Genomic DNA, 21,042 nt, shown 5'->3' on the forward strand with positions numbered 1-21,042 from the left:
TAGCTCGGGGCTAATCTTCTTCAAGCAAAAAGAGGAAGATTGGCAATGGATGTTAGCTCAGGGCCAGTCCTCCTCACACACAAAAAAGAGGGATGGTTGTATCAAAGTGGGATCTTCATACAATGAAACACTACCCAGCACTTCTAACGAATAACCTAGAGATGTGGGCATCAATATAGGTAAATTTCAACACACTACGGAGTCAAAAAAGCAAGAAGCGAAGACATTTACAATACAACGCCAGGTACTGTAAATATATACATCAAAAACACTAAGATTTACTTTTATAGAGATAAAATTATGCAGCAAAAATGCAAAAACATGGACAAGGAGTTCACCCACCAATCTCAGGCCAGTGTTGACTCCCAGAAAGGGAAGGGGAGGGAACGTGGGGCTGAGCTGTATCTGCTACGTTTTGTTTATTACGTTTATGGCAAAATGCGAATATGTGTTCAATTTTAATGGTGGACGCACAAGTCTGTTATTTTCTCTCCTCCATGGTTGAGGTATTTCATAATTTCAAAAGGTAAAAAAGTATCAATTCTTTATAACATACATTAAAACATAATTTTCAGATAAAATGATCCAAAAGATGTGGCACAAAAACCCTACAGTGTAATGAAACTGAAGAGAAGCTGTACTCAGGAATCTCCTTGCCCTAGAGTCAGGCTATTCTTTCAAGGTTGCTTTTCCCTTCTGTTTGTTTTCTTAGAAAAGAGAATTCCTGTTAGAATAAGATCCTCTTGTTTTGGGTAAACTAATAAATATATCCTGATAAACATCAACCTTAAGCATGACAAGGCTCTGGTTACATTCTACCCCCTTACCTCTTCACATCCCCTCCAAGTCAGCTATCACTGCAATGATGCTGCATAACAAATACCCCCACCTCAGGGGCTCCACCTCCAGGCATTTCTTGCTTGTGGGTTGACTGGGGCGGCTCTGCTTGTGTTGGGGGTCAGCTGGGATGGCTGTGTTCCACACGCCTCACTCTGAGGCCCAGGCAAGGAGGTCAGAGACCCCTGGGTGTTGCAGGTTGGGTTCCCAGAGAGCAGACCCTAAGGTGGAGTTTGGTGAGCATGATGCTTTTTGAGGAGTGCCCTTGGGATCAACAGCTGTGAACAGGACAGGAAGGACCCAGGACCTGGCAGAGGAAGGTGCCCGGCTGTGAAGGAGGCTGCCAACCCCACCAGGAGTAGCTAGGACGGCCCCTGAGTTGGGCCCAGGTGGCTGACCTTCACCTCACCCCCTAATTAATTAGTCACTGGATGTGGGGCCCGGGAAGGGGTGGGAGCTTCACCCAAGAAGGAGAGTGGTCACTTACGGGTGGCGGTGTATTCCTGGGGGGCCGCGGCTGGGTGTCTACAGACTCCCGCCTAGGGGAGAATGTGTGCCCGGCTGTGGGAAGGTGGACGGATGAGCCTGCCCTGGTCCCCTCCCTTCGGCCTTATTCACCTCCGAGGTCATTTCCAGCCCAGTATTTTGGGGAGAAAACAGTGCGAGGACTTAAATTATTGGACATGTAAAATGAAGATACTCCCACGGCAAAGGGTGGCAAGGCTGCCAAGGAGTCTGGGTCCAAGGGGCCACCCCCATGGGTTCAAGTGATCCCCATCCAACCACGTGGGAGCCCGCGGTGCGGGCGGGCCAGCCCCACAGGGTGCCCGCCAACCAGAGCCAACAAGAACGAGAGCACACGGGCAGAAACCAGAGATAGGAGGGCAATTAATGCTGTCTTTATTTACACCACAAGAGTAACAAGTTGAAGGATGAGGTACAAAATACTGGACTCCAGGGGAAGCAGAAAGTCGGCTGTCGGAGGAGGACACCGTGCTCGGTGAAAATCCACCCACACGAAACAAAACAAGAATGAGAAAACCAAGAACAAAATCTCCAAGTCCACTGAGCAAAAGAAAGAACCATTGGAAGGTCCAGACAATCAGAAAACTGATGAAATTACAGAAGAAACAGGTCTTGGCTCCCCGCGCGGAACTCCCACGGGGCGCGGACAGGCATCAGGTGGGATGTGCTGTCGTTACAACTGTGTTTTCTACAACATGTCGGTAATAAGCTCTTGGGTGAATAGGGTCAGCCCCCCTTATATAGATATTATAGATATAGGTTTGTCACTCTCATCAATTGGAAAATGGCGCCTCCAGTACGGAGCACACACACCAAAAAACCAAACAAACAAACTGTCTGCTTTCTTTTTCTTTCAACAGGAGAATTTTAATCATGTCAGAGACAAAGTGAGCTGAGCTCAGAACAAGCTCCGCTTCATTACAAGGAAGAAATGGTTTCCTTTCGATGCAAAGTATAATTTTAAACCACAGTGCTCGCACAGTTCACGACTGCTTAGTTTAAAGTGAAATCTTAGCCATACATCATCTCAAAGTAATTAAAAAGTCAACACAGCTGTGCGGAAAAGGGGCTCATAGGGCTGCCCGGTTCTCCATTGGAATAAGCAGTCAGAGGGCCGGTGAGGGGGGCACACGCCTCGCCCCGTGCAAGGAGATAAAAAGAAATGAAACAAAAAATTCCTCCAAGTCAACCAGAGAGAGACAGGCAGTTCGCTGTGAATTCTGCACAGTTTCCCGAAAACACTGTTTCCACATAAATACAATAAACTCTATTATTGGTATGTCACAAGTGCTAGATAAACTTTTTTTTCTTAATATGACAAATGTTTAAGTAGTCCTTTTTATTTTTCTTACAATAAAAAGTACAATTTCTTAAGAATAAGTTCAATAAGACGCAAACGTTCCCCCCCACTCTCCTTCAAGGTTTTGTTTTACAGAAAAATTTCCACCGTTTGTAACTGCAAATGTCATGAGAGGAGAACAGAAAGGCATTTTTCTTCTTCCCCAAAGCTGCCGAGTTTGGCGTGCAAAATCCGTATACAATATAAAGACATGCCGGCCAACAGTCCATGCAACCTCCAGATGTAGGAAACCTAAAAAAATATATCATATATATTTCTATTTATATATTTATATATGTATCAATGCCCAGAGAACACGTGGGCCCAAAAGTCTACAAAAAGAAGAATGGAATGAGCACGTGGCTGTGACCAGGGAAGAAGGAATGTTCTGATCAAAAATTAACAACAATCAACTCCACTGCTACTGCTGCAAAAATCAGACCCGCTTTTGTGTCAGACCAAGACAAAACGGTCCTTCCTCTGGAAACAGACTTGTAAAAGAAGTAAAGAAAAACTGAAACACTTTGACAAAGTGGCCCTTCGGAACCGGAGGGGCTGCCAGTCCCAGCCGGTCGGGCGCGGCCCCGGGACGGCCGCCTGCTGGTGGGGCTCGGGCGCGGCGCGGCGCAGCCGGAAAGCCAAGAGGGCAGGGTTGACACCACGCGTCCCGGCGGCGTCGTGGGGTTTCCCACAAAGGGATATAAAGTGCTCGCTTGCTGATCCCCAGCCAGTGCCCTCAAGGCCTTTGCAAAGGAAGAAAAAGGCTAGAGGTGCAGGGAGCCAAAAGGGGAGGTGTGAGGAGCCCTCCGGGACGCGGCGTCCCTGCCGCCACGGGGCAGGCCCCCACGGTCTGCCCTGGATGGCCGGCCGTGCAGAGGGCTGAGTGTGTCTTCAAAGAAAAAAAAAGGCTACATGTCATGCTCTACGCACGTCTGTGAAGCTGGAGCGAGCTGACAATGAAGCACGCTCCCCTGGCCAGGCCTCTCTGCAGAAGATGACTCCACTGAATGGGGTTGGAGGTGACCCCCACAATGATAACGTGACCACCAAGAGGGCCATGTTATCCCATCATCTGTACAAAATGTGAGATGTCTTCCTCCCCACGAGCCATGGCTGGCAGTGGGAGAGCAGGCAGCAGGGGGTCCCCATGGGACTGTGCGGAGACCAAGGAGGCCAGAAGAGCCAGCTGGTCACTGGGCCTTGCCATCGCCCTCACCAGGTGGATCGAGCTGCCCCCACACACCAGCTCCTCCTGCCAAGTTGGGCTTCAGAGTGGCCAGTCGGGAGGAGATAGCCAAACACGTCCCAAGACCTTTCTGTCCTGCTCTCAAACCAGTGTCCTGGATCTGACCAACAGCATCCTGATGACCAAGCCGATCCAAGAAACTGGATTCATTTGGTCAAAAGTCGGCTGTGTCAGTATCTCTTTCAGAAGCTACCCTGTAAACGTTACCAAACTCAGACACCTGGCCTGGGGTTCCCTCCGTGGGCACGCTGGGCCTGAACTTCCTCCCACAAGTCTGAGCTCGATACACACTTTGGAATGAAATTGGTGGCTTCAAGTGCTGGGAAATAAGTTACCAGTAAAAAGTGATGGTCAGTTACTGTCCAAGAGAAAAAGAGCCAAGACTGGCTGCCCTGGTCAGGACCTGTGCTGTCCCTGCAGGCTGGCAAGGCAGCAAGGGCCTCTGCAGCCACCGGCTCCAAAATCCAGGGCCCGCTGCTTCCAGCCAGGGTCTGGGCCATGTGGCTGCAGCAGAAAAACCAGGAATGGGGACCAGGCCCCACTCTGGCCCCATGCATTGCTGACATGCTTAAAAGGTCTTTGGAAAACTGAAGCTAAAATTCTATCCTGACGACGTGGTCAGAGAAGTTTAAACATGAGTTTCATGATCGCCGATGGCCCGTGCTATCTGGCAAGGTACCCAGCTCGGCGCCATGTGCAATCCTCCCCACACCTGCTACGGAGGGGAACATAACCCACACCCATCACACTACTGCTGTGGAGGGGACGAAAGCCCCTTCGCGTCTGGATACAGCTCCTATGACAGAACCAGGAAAGACACACGGTCAGGACCACCATGAAAAGACCTCAGACCCCTCTTCTCATTCGATGCTCACTTTGTGAAAATAAGCTCTGTGGCACAGTTCCGTGCACCGCAGAAAACTGCTCGCTGTACAAAAATAAACAAAAACGAAAACCATAAAAAAAACCTTGAAAACAGTTAAAAAAAAAAAAGTACAACCAAGAATTTAGAAAGGAAAAAGGTTGAGACATTATTACCATTCAGAAAACTGCTAAATGGTGAGAAAAAATGTAAAAGTCACAAAACAAGGCTTATTCAGGATCTTTTTGTGAAAAATTCATACAAAAATCAACAGCAAATTTATATTCTTTGCTATAAAAACTCATTAGGTACATATGTGCATGGAGGCTTGGCGCGGGTAGGAGTTCTGTTAGAAAATAATTAGAATGAAATACAAACTTGCAGGGTAGCTGCCCAGTGGCGAACGTGTTGGCGATCTGAAAGCCGTCCAATCTGGAGTTCAAAAATACACGAGTGTCAAACGAGATCCCTTTCCATAAGCACCTTGATATCTAAGTCACAAGTCATTCATTCGCCAGGGACCTTTACAACTGCATTTATTATATATATATACTTTTTCTATAAATGCATTATAAATATTTTATCAAGATTTCATAAGAATCAAGTTTCTTAGCTTGGAATACATTGGAATATATATTATACATATATATATTTATTTATACCTAAAATTTAAGCAATACTTCATGCTACTTGCTTTTAATAAAAAGCATTCCGATCGTAACACTGAAAGTGTGCCCAGGACATGCTTCACAACCAAATGGAGATGCTCAATTATCATATGATGTACGAGAAAAGAACACTTTGGATTCATTTAAAATTTGTTGGACTTCAAAACCCCCAACAGTATTTGCCACTTTTTTGGAACTACCTCCATTTTTCTTCAACAGCAATAAAGCAAAAGGAGGGCTGCAGGACTGCAGCCCTCTGGAGCCGCCAGCTGCGGCCTGCGCCCGCTCTGAGCGCCAGGCCAACACACAGCAGCCTCCTGCCCCTCGCAGGGCACTGTCAGGCCCGACCAGCCACAGGAAACCGTCCCACCCATTCCTGCTGTTTATTTTTTCTTAAGGCATTGTTCCTCAGACTTCAGAAACCCCAGCCACAAAAATCCATCAGAGCAATTAAAAAAAAAGGCACAAACTCGCATCTTCCATAGGCTTTGAGAAACCAAAGCCAGCCCTGCAGGCTCACATTTCTGTTTTGTCCAGTTTTTTTTCCTTAAATGCTCGTCCACTCTGTCCCCCACCCGGCTGCACCCCCCGCCGCACACGGCCCTGGTTCACAGAGGCAGGCAGAGCCGTAGAAAACGTCCTCTTTAAAAAAACATAAGCTACAAGATGAGTTGAGTGGTTTACACGGAGACTGTGGAATTGTGGGTAATAACCAAACTTTAAGCACCAGTTTTAATCAAGTTTGTTTTGTATTATTAGATCTTTGATTTTCTTTTCCTCGTGTCAACTGAATCGGGCAGCTCTGCCACGAGCCGCCGCAGGCGTCCTCCCTCCCGGCTTCCCTCGTGGGAGCCGAGGGCGGCCTGGCTTCCGTGCGCGTCCGTGTGTCCGCTCGGCCCGGCGTCTGTCCCGGGTTCCGCGCACTGCTGCCCCGCCCGGAGACCCGAGGGCCTGGGCAGCCAGAGGCTCCCCGGCGCCGCCCGAGCCCTGCCGTGCCCGGCGCCCTAAGAACGCCGCGGCAGGACGCAGAGTAACAGGAACTTTTCTTGGCGGAGCTTCAAGACAGAGACAAACAAACAAGAGACCCGCGGCTTCGGGAGAGGCTACAGGGGCGGCTCCTCTTCCATGGGCTCCTCGTCGGGTCTGCGGCGGCGCCCCAGGCGGAGGGGAAGAGGGTGTGCGCCGGCGGGGGAGAAAGAACCGATGGGAGGGTTAACGCAGCACCACTGGGCTTTCCCCCCACCTCTGCACCTCCTCCTTCCAGCAGGACCGCTGCCCCCACCCTGGGCCCCCGCCCGCCTCCCACTCCAGCTTCCCGCCCCCAGGGGTAAGTGTCACTGGGCCCACCAGCTCAGGAGTAAAGGTTCTTCAAGGGTTTCTAAGGGGCTGTCACACTGGACAGAGGTGGCCATGCTGGCAGGGCGCTAGAGTCGATGAGGACACCACCCTCCATCCCTCCCCCGGGGCTAGCCCTGGTGCGCTGGGCAGGGCGTGTGGAGAAGCCTCGTGCTTCAGACACAAGAGCAAAGGTGCAGGTCGTCCACAGGATGTGTCCCCATTCACAGACGTGCCGGCAGACCAGTGGCCTTGGCGGCCCCGAGGGAGTGCCCGCGGCCTTGGTGGCCCCCAGCGACCAGGGCAGTGCAGGGGCGCTCACCTCTTCTCGGCCGGCTTCACGCCCACGGACAGCGAGGCCATGGCGGTGACGGTCTCGGCCTCCTCGCTCTCGCACTTCTGGGCCTCGACCAGCGAGCGCCCCGCCGTGGAGGAGGGGCGCTGCAGGGAGCGCCAGTACTGGCCTGGCGGGGGAAGCGCTGTTACCGGAGCCGCAGAAGAGGCTCCCCGCGGCCCAGGGTCTCAAGCATGACTTATCACGGGTGACTTGAAAAGCACCCCTCTTTCAGGAGGCAGAAGCCAGGAGCGGCCTGGTTTCAAACACACAAAGACCAGGACTCTCCAGAAAAGCTTCCACGTTGCGGGGCAATCAAGTCTGCCCTGCGGCAGGAGCTCCCTGGATGAAGCGGGGGTTCCCGCGGGGCCTGGCCCCTTCCTCACTGCGGGGCGGTTGTGAGTGGGGCCGCTCCCTGACTCTGGGCGCAGGCGGGCGCAGGAACACTGCTGCCCAGAGGCTGAGGGGTCTCCCACCCAGACCCTCCGAGGCGAGGGGAAATTGCAGGGAGAGCTGAGCACGGCCTTCAGTGCTTCCTCCCACGCAGGGGCTTCTCATCGGGAAGCCAGTGAGAAGGGCTCTGAGGCCAGGAGCTCAGTGCTGGCCAGAAAAGCACAGAAGAACAGAGGGCAGACCCCTGGTTTCCAGCCACCTACGAGACAGTCTCAGTGATTTGGGTCATCCTTAGACCTAAGACAAAGAGCTCTGTGATGAGGGCAGGGCACTGTCAGTTCACCCGAGACAAGGTGTGCCTGCTCTGGGCCAGTCCCCTTGGTCACCAGGACCTGCCGCTCGAGGGGAAGTGCAGGAAATGGGGGCCCTGCACCCTGCGTCGGGTCTCTGCAGGGCCCCAGGTTCTCTGAGCTGATTGAATGGGGATTCTCTGGTCCAGGGGACGAGACCAGACTCTAGGACACAGGTTCATATCCAGTCCCACCGCTGCTAGCTGGGGACCTGGAGCAAGTGACGTCACAAGACTCCTTGAGCCTCAATTCTTTTGACCTGTGACATGGAGCTGATGTTACTGTTCTAGTAGGTTGTGGGGAAACTAATGGGGGTGAAATGAGTCTCTACCAGCATGTCAAATGCTAGCTGAAAGCAAGGCCTTGTCACGCAGGCCTGGGGCAGCGGTGGCAGTGACATGGAGAGGGGCACAGGGGTGGGGACCTGTGGGACAGGAGTCCTGTGCCCTCCCTCTCGCCCGTCCCCCTCCCTCTCACACCCCCAGCAGGGCTTCCTTGCCGAGCACTCTGCCAGTGACTTACTGTGGATTTCAATGACCTTCTCCATGGACCGGACAGCGTTAGCATTGGGTCTCTGCTGCAAAACCTTTTCTGGAAGAGGATCAAGCTGGAAAAAAGTAAATAAATATATAGTGAATAGAAAGGATGTCAATATAATCCCCATGTGCGTTCAAGTGGGATGTTCAAAGTCAGTGTCTGTCTCTTGAGTGTATTTGCTAACAGAGAAGAGAAAATAACTTTAAAAAGCCAAATAACATGGTTTTGGTCTTTATTATATGAACTTTTTGCAAAACTGTATTTCTTTTCTTTATGGTGTTTTTCCCAGGAGACCATCAGGCGTGTTTGTGGTTCCCACATGGCCAGGACGACGGGCGGTGTCCAGGAGCAGGCTGGAGGAGGACATCAGCATGGGGTGCACTGTTTTTACCATGGCGTAACATTGGGGAAATAATGATTGCTTTCTGGAAATATCACTGTCACATCCCTGGTCTTATAAACAAGAATGCTTGAGTATCCCCTGTTCACGGTTTTCTTCCAATAACAGGAAAAAAGGTAACTGGAAGGAAATGAGCGGAATCTCTCACAGAGGGAACTATGTTCAGGGTTTTTCCTTAAGTGCTGTCAGCTGAAGATAACAAGGAATAGAGTGACGAGTCAGGCGAGGGCCATCGGGCAGACCAGGGCATCCACAACCTAACAACTAAGCACGGTGGGCTGAATAGATCATAAAAACTCAACAACAATTAAAAAACTTTAAATAACTGGACCAGCCCACAAAATGGGGGGAGATCTGCTGGGGTCTGGAACAAAGCTGGAACCTGCTCAGAGAGGTCAGATATCCTGGGGACAGGCCCTGGCCGCGCAAGCCGGGGTTGGAATGACCGCGACCTCAGGGGTGAGCTAGCAGAGCAGGCACACACAGACAGCGTGCTCGCAAAGACCGGGTAAGGAAAGCTTTGTGCTCAGCCCCCTGAGAACCTGCCTGGTTCTAAACACTGCAAGTAGAGGGCTGCTACTAGCAGTGTCGGCCCCGTGATGCCAGGCGCCTGGCAGAGCAGCTGTCGATCCTCTTGTGAGGCACCCCCCCCCCCCCAACCAGGCCGCCTATTCGCGCTGCCAGCTCAGTTCCAAGAAGCAACAGTTCCCGGTGAAAAATGTCCTAGAGCACAGAAGTAAGCCAGTAGGAACTTGGGTCAGGAGAAACAGACCAGGTGCTAACAGCATTCTGCAGTACAAGGACGCAGGCTCCCTGGAGACGTGGCTGGATCTGGGGCTGGGGGACCCTGCAGAGTAGAGAGTAAGGAGGGGCTCAAAGCCAAGATGATGGGGCACCTCAGAGGGGCCCACACGGGGGCCAATCGGAAACGGATGCATTACATAGTACCAAATTATAACTCAGAGTATAAAACAAATACCCAGGAGTCCACACTGAAATAAGTAAGTGACTGGATAAATAAATAAATGGGGAGAAGAGAGACACCTTCCTGAAGAAGAATTTCAAATGACTTATGTGCACACCCCCCTCCACCAGGTGGAGCTTAACACCTCCCCCCGCCGTCCCCTCGAGTGTGAGCTGAGCTGCACATGGTGACTTCCGTCCAAAGGGCACACATGCAGGAAAAGGGAACTCTATGGTGGAAAAACCTCAGAAACACCACTCTAACCAAGTGCTCACGGTCGGCTTCAGCACAGATGAGCCACACGGATGGCACCACCGGGGAGGAGGCGTTGGGAAGACACTTGACCTCGGGGCTGTTCCTCCTCAAATCCTGCCCCCAGCCCAGTCATGAGGGGAAAGTCAGACAAACATAGACGGAGGGACATGCTACAAAATACCTGACCGGCACTCCTCACAACTGTTGGAGTCATGAAAAACAAGGAGACTGAGAAACTGTCATGGCCCCGAGGAGACCAAGGAGACGCAGTGCCTGGTGTGCTCTGGGGTCCTGGATGGGACCCGGAACAGAAACAGCGCGTCGTGAGAAGACGGGCGAGACCTCAGCACGTCTGGAGTGGAGTTAACAGTGACGTGCTGGGCTGGTTCCCAGGTGAGATGCACGTCCCACTGACGGCAGATGGTTACAGCAGAGGGGACTGTCTGAGGGGCACACAGGAGTACGCGTGCTGGCTCTGTAACTTTCTGTAAATCTAAAACCATCCAAAAATAAAAAGTCTATCAAAAAATGCAGATTTAGATCCTCAAAGACTGCAGTTATAAACTATAAAGTAAGCAAGTTTAACATGTATTAAAAATAAAAGATATTAGTGTATGATGAGAGAACCAGAGATTACTGAAACTGAGCTGCAAGACTTGAAAGAGAGCCAGACAGAACTTCTAGTGATGAAAACCCAACTGGAGAAATTAGAAACTCAACAAATCAGCAAAAGAGAAAGTTAGTAACCTGGAAGCAACGATTGAAGAAATGACCCTGAATGCAGCTCAGAGACGAGAGGAGCAGACAGAGAGAGAAGGCACCTGTTCCTTTATTCCTCTATTCTCATGACCCCATGAGAGTGGGGAGAGGATTATAAAGGTGCCAATGGCTGAGGGTTTTCCAGGATCAGGCAACGGCCCCAATCCTCAGTTCACGATGGGAATAAGATCCAAGCAGAAAGAATTAAAACAGAAACCCACCTCAGGCACATCAGAGTGAGACTGCAGAACATCAAAGACAATTGGAGAATTCTGAAAGCAGCTAGAGAAACACACAGTCTTCAAAGGAGCAGCCGTGAGCTAGGCAGACTGCTTCAGAGCAAAGGAAGCAAGGGGACAGGGGTGCAGTATCTTCAATGTGTCAGGAGAAAATGATGGTCAGCCCAGACCTGTAAGGCCAGTGAGACTATCACCTAGGAATGAGGGTGAAATAATGACTTGAAAGGGGAATGCTATAGGATGTGCTTCAGGCAGAAAGAAAATGATCCTAGATCATGTCTCACAAAATTATCTGAGAAATGAGGAGTGAAGAGCAAAGAAAATGGCATAGATGCAGGAAAAGCCAAATAAATAGGCACCACATAAAACAAAAATAACGATGTCTAATCAGTGAAATTAAAGAAAAAAAGAGGGACAAGAAACACTAGTCAGTGATTGCTCATGACCTGGGAGCGGCGCTGGGGCCGCCCGATTTAGCAAATGAACATACAGGACACCAGCTGCATTTAAACTTCTGATAAACAAGTAATTTTTTGGTGTAAGTATGTCCAACTGGGGGTCCTGTGTTGGACCTGCGACCCTACCCAGGGCCAGAGCAGCCCGGCCAAGGTGTGTGGGGAGGGGTGAGTCACCGACCATGTCGAGGGTGCGTGTCAACATCTGCAAGGATCACCACTAACAATAGCAGTAGGGTGTGTCTCCTTCCACTCGGTAGAGGGAACAAATGGAATGTGGGGAACCCTCAGTTGTGTCAAGAGAAGGCAAGAAAAGAGAAAAAAGAAAGAGCTACCGAAAGGGGGGCAAAGTGCACAGAACAAGATGATAGACATGATTATGAACAAAACAAAACAGCACGTGAGCAAACCAACTGTACCGACCAAAGTTTCCACTGACAGCTAGTCTGCTGGACTGGATATAAAAAATAACAGTGCAATCCAGCCTCAGGCTGTCTGTAGAAGAAACATCTGCAACATAGGAGGAAGGCTGAAAGTCAAGGATGAAAAATGGTACATGTGGCGAAAAGGAGGCCAGGAACACCTTAAATATTTGTCATAACAGATTTAAGGGAAAACCTTAAAGAAGGTCATAAAGAAGGTCACTATAAGGGCCGGCCCAGTGGCACAGCGGTTAAGTCAGCGGTTAAGTCTGCGCATTCTGCTTTGGTGGCCCGGGGTTTGCCGGTTCGGATCCCAGGCGCGGACCTACTTACCACTCATCTAAGCCATGCTGAGGCAGCGTCCCACATAGAAGAACAGGAAGGACCTACAACTGGGATATACAACTATGTACTGGGGCCTTGGGGAGAAAAAGAAAAAGAGGAAGAATGGCAACAGATGTTAGCTCAGGGCCAATCTTCCTCAAAAAAAAAAAAAGTCACTCTATAATGATAAAAATTTCAATTCATCCAAAGGATATAATGATTTAAAATTTGTACATATTTAGTAAAATTGCTTTAAAACATATGAAGTAAAAATGTGTAGAACGTAAAGGAAATATGGATAAATGTATCATCATAGTAGATTTTGACGTGTCTTTCTTAGATGGAGCAGAGAAGCAGACAGAAATCCATAAAGAAAACCAAAATGTGAACAGCAGCATTACTGAGCTTGGTTTAATGGACATAAACAGAACTCTGTAAAGCAGACGGAGGAGACACGTCATCTGAAACACATGTGGAACGTCTATGCAGGCTGACCACGGACTAGCCCGTGAAGCAAGTCTCCACAAAGAACAGATGCCAAGCAGACAGCCTTCTCTCTCCACAATGCAATATTTAGGAATTGATAACGGGAACCACAAGCCCTTATGGTTGGAAACTAAAAAACAGACTAATCATAGGTCAAAGAAAAAGTCATAACAGAAATTAGGAAATGCTTAGAACTAACAAATAATGAAAATGCTACATATCACAGTGTGTGCTGCAGCTGAGTGCTGTGCTGAGGACACTTATAACCTTAAATGCGAACATCAGAACATAAGACTGAAAAGAAAATACTCAATTTAAGAAGTGAACAAGAGAACAGAACAGTCTTAGAGAAAGAAAGAGAGAAAATACACAGAAAAGGGGCAGAAATAAATTTTGAAAAAAGAAAAAAGATACTGTAGCTGAAAGTTGATTCTTTGAAATGACTAATTAAATTGACAAGTTCTGGCAGGACTGATCAAGAAAACTACAGAGGAGTCACAAATAAACATAACAGGAATGAAAAGAGGGCCATGACTACAGGTACAGCAGAGATGGAAAAGATAATCAGAGAATACTGTTAACTTTCGTCAACAATCCTGAAAACTTGGCTGAAATGGACAAACTCCTGGTAAAATGTAACTTTCCAAAATTAATTTAAGAAACAAGAGAAAATGATTGAATCAGTTTTTCCCAAAGTATATCAGTATCTTCCCCAAGGAACCCCATGGCCAGAAGAGCCCTCCTAGTCAAGGAACAGATTATTATGAACCTCACTCATTCTTCCAGAGGACAGAAAAAGAGGTGACTCCTAACTGTCTATGTGTCCATCCATCTATCCATCCATCCATCCACCCATCTATATATCTGCCCACCTATCCATCCACCCATCCAAGTCACCCCCTATAAGAATAAATAGGAAAAAGTCTAACAGAAAAATGAGCGAAAGACATGAACTTCACCAGAAGAGAAAGCCCAAGGGGCCAACAGACACATGAAAAGATGCTCAGCCTCATATCGATGAGGAAACGACCATCTACACCACCCTGTGTGCTGTTTCACCCCATCAGATGGGCAGAGGTCAAAGGTGAGAATGCCAAGTGTTGCTGAGGATGGTCACCCACTGCTGAGGGGGCCGTGGGACAAACACTCTGCCTTTATCTCATAAAGGGGGGCAAACACGTTCCTGGGACCCACCATGCCCTCTCCCAGATGCCCACCTCAGAAATGCAGCTGCACTCTTCCCAGGAGACTGTGCAGGGAGTTCACCGTAACTGACTGGAACCACCCCCGCAAGTCCCAGGCCAGAGGAAAGGTAGGAAGGGAGCCACACCGGGACCGCTGCACTGCCCCCAGCTGTTGGGCCCCAGCCGTGAGGACGGGCAGTGTTCCTAGGAGCGGCCTGGTCAGCTGGTCCTTTGCTGAGGGTGACACAGCGCAGAGCCCCAGGCTCCTTGCGGGGCATGAAGCTCGAGCAGAGAAGCCATTTAGATTTGAGGTCAGCACTGAAGCATCACCTGCTGGGTCCTGACTGTTACGTCCCAACCCTAACATTACGCCAGAATTTCAGTTTTACCACTTTTAAGAAAAGAGTTGTTTTAAAAAAGTAACTCATTCCATAAATTATCTGTCACTTTGAAACAGTGGGCTACGTCAGAGCCTGCACGTGCATGTGTACACACACGCGTGAGAGGAAGTCGCTGGGAACCCTCTGAAACTAAACCCTGGTTCTGCTGTTCTCTTGTCCTCCCCTCCTCTCCAAGGCTCCCCATGGCCAACGTCCCCGGCGGGATCCGCACACTGGGGCTGGCTGGCCCTCCAGGGTCATATGTTGCTCTCCTCCCAATACTCTCTGTCGTGGTGACGTCCAAGCCCTGTGGTGCCCACGTCCCTGACTGTGCCACGCCCACTGCCCACTCTGACGGCAGCTGCCCTCGTCTCCAGCCGTCCCAGGACATTGGCCTGCCCCTCGCATCCTGGCTCACCGTGCTCTGTCCCTTGCACCTGGCAAAGGCGTCTGGGAGTGGAGGTCTCATAGTGCGTTTGCGTAAGGGATGAAAAGAAAAGAAGGGTCCTCACCCTGTGCTGGCTCCCTTGTCTGTTCTCTCTGCCTGCTACGAAGTTACATGGAGCTAAGGGAAAAGAACGTGAGAAATAGCGGGGAAATGATCTAAACTCTTCCTCAATTGCATTGCCTTTGGCTTTTCTGGAAAATACTTTCCCTGACGAGAAAGCAAGAGCAGATGCCTGCAACAGGATTTGAATCGTCCCCACTGCGGCTAGGGAGAGCGTGTGGCCTGCCTCCTGGGTCCCTGGGAGAAGAAGTGTCACAGGCGGAGGGAAGCACAGGAAGGGCAGCGTCGCCTGCAGTGACAGGTTGTGTCTCTGCCGCGTTCACTGAAGAGTGGAGGAGAGACAGAACGCGTGTACCCGGGTTTTGAGGATGAGGCTGCAACGCAGAGGTGGAATAAGAGCTGGGAGGACAGCACACTGCTGGCTTGCACTTCAGCTCTTCCAACAGCCGACCATGGAGCACCTGCTGCCGCCGGGCTGTGCTCCAGGGCCAGAGACGCAAGTGGACAGCTCCTGGCCTCGACTTCAGAAAAACGTTCCGGGAAGCAGGAGAAACTTCATGTCTCAAAGTATTATCCCCTTGCTAACTGGGATTTTATTCTTTCATTTAATAGATGTTTATCGAGCAGCCTACTAAGTCCCAACCACTATTCTGTAAACTTGGGATACATCTGTGGACAGACAGACAAACATCCCCTGGCCTCACAGAGCATCATACTAGTGGGGAGAGACAGCCAATAAAGTAAAACCATAATGAACAGGTAAATCAGACGGAATGTCAGAGGTGCCAAGTGCCACGGGAAAACAGAGCATCAGGGTGCGGGGTGGGGGTGGGCAAGTCACTGGGTGCGTGTGGCAGCCAACGTGGGCCTCACTGAGCAGGTGACGTTTGAGCCAAGACCTGGAGGAGGCGGACCGGGGGACCCCTCAGGCAGTGCAAAGAGCAAAGCCCCACTCCCCGGGGAGCACGCTGCCGGGGCAGGCAGGGGGAGAGGCCAGAGTGGTGGATTGACCGCAGGGAGGGCGCGAGGGGTGAGGCAGCCTGGGTGCTGAGCTGAGCAGAGGGGTGACGTGGACTGTCCCTAGAAAGCAGCAGAGCGACGCCTCTTCTACAGGAAGGGCCAAGCGGGGCAGGCGGCCACAGGGAGCAGAGAAATGGGTGATGGTGCCCACTCGACAGAGGGATCTAAAGGCAAGAGAGGTCACCCAGTGCCAGCAGACGAGTGACCGGGTGGCCCTGCCCGGCCAGAAGGAGCCCATGGGAAGTGTGGTCCAAGGACTTGGAGCACTGGCAGCACGGCCTGTGCGGCCGCCTACCTGTGTGTCCTGGAAGGGGAGCTGTGCTGGAGCGGAACGTCATTAGAACATGACCTCAACGACTTCTAACGCCGTGCTCGTTCTGTGCACCCCCGTGGGAGATGGCCCTTTTGGGGGAACAAACGGACTATAGTCAATGTCGTGTCCCGAGCCTGATAGACAGGCCTCCACGCCCCCTGAGGGCACGCTCACTCTCACATGAGTCGGCTAGACTTCAGAACCAAATCAGAAATTAGGCTTATGTTCAGCTCAGTCTTTAAGGAGGCGGCCTTAGCAAAGTGGGGCAAGAAACACTCGGAGAGCATCTGCCCTCGAGGAACAGAAGACTGGGGGCCACGTGGGTTGCTTTGGTCTGCTACAGCTCTCTAGTGCTTCGGTGTCTTTATTACGTACTGAAATCACTTTTATACTCTGTAGTTAAAGGTGCCCACACTTTGAGTGAGAAGAATCAAGACTTTACAGCGTCCTAAGAAAACAGTCCTTAATATATCCCGGTAGAACCCGGGTCAGAGTTTGTGCTTTTCTGAATATATAAAACTCTACTGTGTTGGGAATATCTGGGCCAGCCAGGAAAACTAAAATGACAGAGGCACCAGGTGCCCGTCCCCACAGGCACCTGTCCCAAGCCCCCTGGGAGCCCTTCTCTGGCCAGCACCAGGCCGTCAGAGCCCCTCCGGGCAGCCACGGTCCTGGGCCATGCTCGGTCAGCTTGGTCACCTTCCTGCACTCACAGTCCCCGTCCAAGTTCAGATGGCCCGGCCACCCCAGCAGTTGACCCGCCCTTCCGCCCTTCCGGAGGAGACAGAGGATATCACATGGGGACTACCCGCAGCTCTGTGTCTGACCACATGCCCCTGCCTGCCTCTCTCCTCCCTCTCCCCTCCTGCCCCCGGCACTGCACCAGCTAACTCCCCCATTTCAACGTCTGAGCAGGTGGCTGCCGAGAGCTGTCGAGCCGGTGCCCCTATGTGCTCGCCCTTCTTTCCAGAGAAACTCTTGCAGCTTTCTCAGCCTCAACACAGCGGCTTCCAAAGGACCGTTGTCAGCCCTCATCTTACCCTGGAGCATGTGATACCACGGAACACCCCCAGGAAGGTTCTCTGCCCTCTGTCACAATCATGACGCTTTGTCTCCTTCCCAACCTGCTGCTGACTCCTCTGCAGAGGGGCCTCCCAGGACCTGGGTGGGCCAGCCGCCTGGTTACTGCTTGTGGCTTCAGTTCCAAGCCTCGCGCCGATGGCGTCTCCACCAGATCCGTGCTGCCCCGAGCACCTCCATGGCCACTCCCGGGACCGCACACTAGCTGGCTGTGGCCCAGAGAAGACCCCCCAGACCTGTCTCTCCTCATGGTTGTTTCAGGGGTTGCTTGAGAGATCGGGGCTGTTCCCTCCGCTGTGGTGAGCACCAGGAGGGCCACCTGCCTGGTTAGACTTGGTAGCCTTGGTGCATGGAAAGGTGCCTGGCAGCACAGCAGGAACTCAGTAATTATCTGGTGACCAGGCAGCACCCTCTGTTCGCGGCCCTTCTGGTGAAAACGCAAATGCTTATGGATGTGACAGGTTGGTTTCCAAAAGACTTTCAAAAAACAAAAATAAACCGTAAGAGGGCTAAAAATCATGATTCCTTCTGAATAAAAGTTAAAGGACAACTGAGACTCAGTCCCCAGCAGAGGAAGTGCTCCCGGGGCAATGCACACCAACCCCTCGACCCACAGTGCCTCGTGAGGCGGGTCACGACCTGCCCTCCACCCACTGCTGCCTCAGTCTCCTCTGCAGGGTGGGGCAGGACAAGGCCCCGCAGCTGGGCTGGGGTGGGCCTAGTGCATTCGGGACGGGCATCAGGAGAAGGAAACGACTCTCAGAAGCGGCGGGAGAGGCCTCGGGCCGCTCTTCTCAGGCAAGGCCCCCCTCACCTGCGGGGGCAGGATGGCTCCCTAAGGGGTGAGTGTGCCCCTTCCCCTCTCTTCTCTGTGGGAGAGGGCTGGGGGACATGACAGCCAAGGACACGAGGCCCTGGGAGGGGGAACAGCGGCTCCACGGCACAGCTGGGACAGGAGGCCCACACTCCCGGTCCAGCTTAGCCCTGGCACTTCTGCACGCTGCTGCGCCCAGGAACTGGACGGGCGGCAGCGTGCTCCATTGTGATGTGCTAGGGAAGCAGGTGTGTAACATGGCGGGTTCTCTTCAGGAAGCAGATGTTCAGAAAATCCCTCCCTGAGGAAGTGAAGAGGTGCGTAGAGAACCAGGGCAGAGAACGTTCTCCTGTGTTGTTGGACCTCAGGCCAGCCCACTGCATCTGCCCCACTCGCCTCATCCTGACTTCCCCAGCTCTTCTGTCTCGCTTGTATTTTTGTAGTTGTTGAAATCCTCTTGGAAGACCACAAGGCATTAAAAAAAAAAATCAACCACAAAAGCTGAGCGCTGTGAACACAGGGGTTTCTGCGGCCTGGGCCCCACAGTGGGAGCTTGGTGGTCAGTGCCCGATGTATTGAAACCTGCTGGACAGGTGGGAACACAGGCCCAAGTGCATCCGGATCCAGGAGGACATCCTGCTCTAGAGCTGCCCTCTGCTGAGCCAGGCAGCTGGCGACCAAGGTGACTCTCTCACCCTTGTCTTACACAGCGGGCTGGAAGGTCAGCTCCTGCATCCCACTGTGACTAGAGGACAGGCCAGGAGGACGGTCTAGCTGTGTGCAGGCACAGCTCCGTCAACTTAAGGATGAGGCGAGGCCCACCTTCCCGAATGTCGGTCAGCAAGGATCTAGGAGACTGGCCGGAGGGAGAGGCGACTCGTGGCCCTCAGCCAGGAACACATGCGCTCAGACCCCGCGCCCTCCACCAGCTGCAGGCAGCGGGTGTGCCACTGCTGGCCTGAGGTGAGCATGACCGGGAGTGTGTAAGCGTGTGCGTGCGAGAGAGAGGGAGGGAGAGCCTGGCTGGAAGCAGACAAGTCGCCCTCAGACTGAGTGATTCCGTGTCTCTCTCACACACACAACTGTTGTTTTTAATCACTCAGCTTTTTCACATGCACACCTTTCACAAAGTATATGAACATAACAGAGGAGCTCAACTCCTGAATGAAACCTTTTCTCCCAAGGCTGCAGGCTCATGGAATCCTCGACTCATCTAGGAGGGGGTGGGATGAAATGGCAGCATTCAGCTCTGAAATGCCACGTGACTAAAGAGAAAATGGGCCCAAACGAAACCTTGCCTTTGGGGTGACGTTTGACATGAGAAGCGCCCGCCCCCACCTGCCTGGGAGGCCCCTCTCTGCCGGAAGCTGGACACGGCTCGCCCCAGCACCCCAGCCACTGGACCTCCTGTACTTCTGTCCACACCACACTGTGTAATACGTTTAAATGATATTTCATTGTCAACTGTCACCGATAGCTGCAAATAACTTAAAGCTGAAACTCTTAAATAAAACGGCTCCTAGGAGCATGGCTGACCTCAGACACAGTGCTCTCTTGGGGCAGCTGCTGTGGCCTGCTGCTGCTCCGCTCCCCCACCTCTATGGTTCAGCTGTCCTGCTCCAGGCAGCAGAGCCCCCTGCAGCTCGCCGCTGTCCACAGCTGGCCGCCCCTGTGTGTGCGTGCCAAACCCTCCAGCACGCCGTACATCACTCTCATCAAAGGCCATGGGGCAGGGGAGAGGGGCTCGGTCTAACTTTCTTGCATTAACAAGATTTTTAAGAGACCTTGATAAAACTAGAGTTTCCTGCTTTTTTGATGTGTTTCAGTAAAAGAACATTTTCTTGTTAGAAGAGCAAACACTTTGGGAGCAGGAACAGGCCTTAGTTGAAAGCCAAGTTCTCTGTCGTCATTTTAAAATGACTAGCTCGAAGAGTCCAGAAGCTTTAGAATGGTTTGAATATACAAATTAGTTGTCTTTTAACTCTAGCAGAAAAGGAGGAAAGGATTGTTTTATTTGAAGAGAGGATAAGTGAAATGCTGTGGGCACTTTAAAAAGCAGACTGGTATTTCACCTGAGAATATACAAGCGTATCACTAACTGGCTGACCAGAAACGAGATGCACCAGGATCGCTAATCCACTTGTGACTCAGGTTAAAACGATCACCATGCGTGATGAGGAAAGGCTGTCAGGGGGAGGGGGAGCCATCCCCAGGTGCGCCCACCCCAAGCCCACTGCCCACACCCCATCGCTGGCCAGACCTCCCTAACCGAGGGCGGGGGCACGAGCTGGGGCTCTGAATGCCCTGGGGCATGTGGCTGCACAGGCAGTTCCTTGCAGGGAACAGGGCCGCGGTGACTCTGGCCCTCGGGGTCCTACTGTCGCCCGCCCGTGGTGCCGGGGTCTAGACTGCCCCCTCAAGCCTCGAGCTCAGCCGTCGAGTGCGGCTGCTCCAGGAGGCAGGCGCAGGGTCTCACTGCTGTCCTCCAACTGTGCTCACCTGGTCACTGCCCTCCCCAGAGCAGGGCGTGTGGCCCAGGGGCAGAGAGGCGCCGCACTCGGGGGTGCCCCGCCCTCCTCTCCTCGCTGGGCTGTCTTGCGCGGAGGACACATGCAGAGCTTCCTGAAGATCTAACCCCAAACCAAGTCCTCCTCATACTCAACCCTCAGCTTGCGTGGCTGCTGCTGGGACTGGGGTGCAGACCTCACATTTGTCTCCAAAGGCCATCTTGTCAGCTCTGTCCACGCTGAGCCTGGGGGGCACAGGCCCCACGCTTCCTCCTCCTGTCCACAGTGTGCCTTCTGTTAGTTCACTCAAGTGACAGGCAACAGCACTGACTAGAAATGGCTCGAGGACAGAGCCCCGCGTCACATCACTGGAGACCTTTCTACAATCTGTCGTCCCACCGAACCTTGTTGCATGCAGTCAGATTCAATACAGTCGTCCCTCCTTATCTGTGGGGGTACGTTCCAAGGCTCCCAGTGGATGCCTGAAACCGTGCAAGTACTGAACC

At 52.0% G+C, this 21,042-nt stretch overlaps 1 protein-coding gene across 5 annotated transcripts in view; it reads right to left on the bottom strand.

The window, feature by feature from the left end:
* Positions 1 to 1,714: 1,714 nt before the first annotated feature.
* Positions 1,715 to 21,042, bottom strand: part of HDAC4 (histone deacetylase 4) — a 338,393-nt gene continuing 319,065 nt past the window's right edge. For all 5 annotated transcript variants that reach the window (XM_058533322.1, XM_058533325.1, XM_058533323.1 and 2 more), the window contains exons 25-27: positions 8,412 to 8,496; positions 7,135 to 7,276; positions 1,715 to 6,620 (exon numbers count right to left, since the gene is read on the bottom strand). In XM_058533322.1, coding sequence (XP_058389305.1) covers positions 6,581 to 6,620; positions 7,135 to 7,276; positions 8,412 to 8,496 — 267 coding nt within the window. In that variant the 3' untranslated portion in view covers positions 1,715 to 6,580. The remainder of the gene's footprint in view (positions 6,621 to 7,134; positions 7,277 to 8,411; positions 8,497 to 21,042) is intronic.

Source organism: Diceros bicornis, chromosome 37, assembly GCF_020826845.1.
Source record: "Diceros bicornis minor isolate mBicDic1 chromosome 37, mDicBic1.mat.cur, whole genome shotgun sequence".
NCBI classification, from domain to species: Eukaryota; Metazoa; Chordata; class Mammalia; order Perissodactyla; family Rhinocerotidae; genus Diceros; species Diceros bicornis.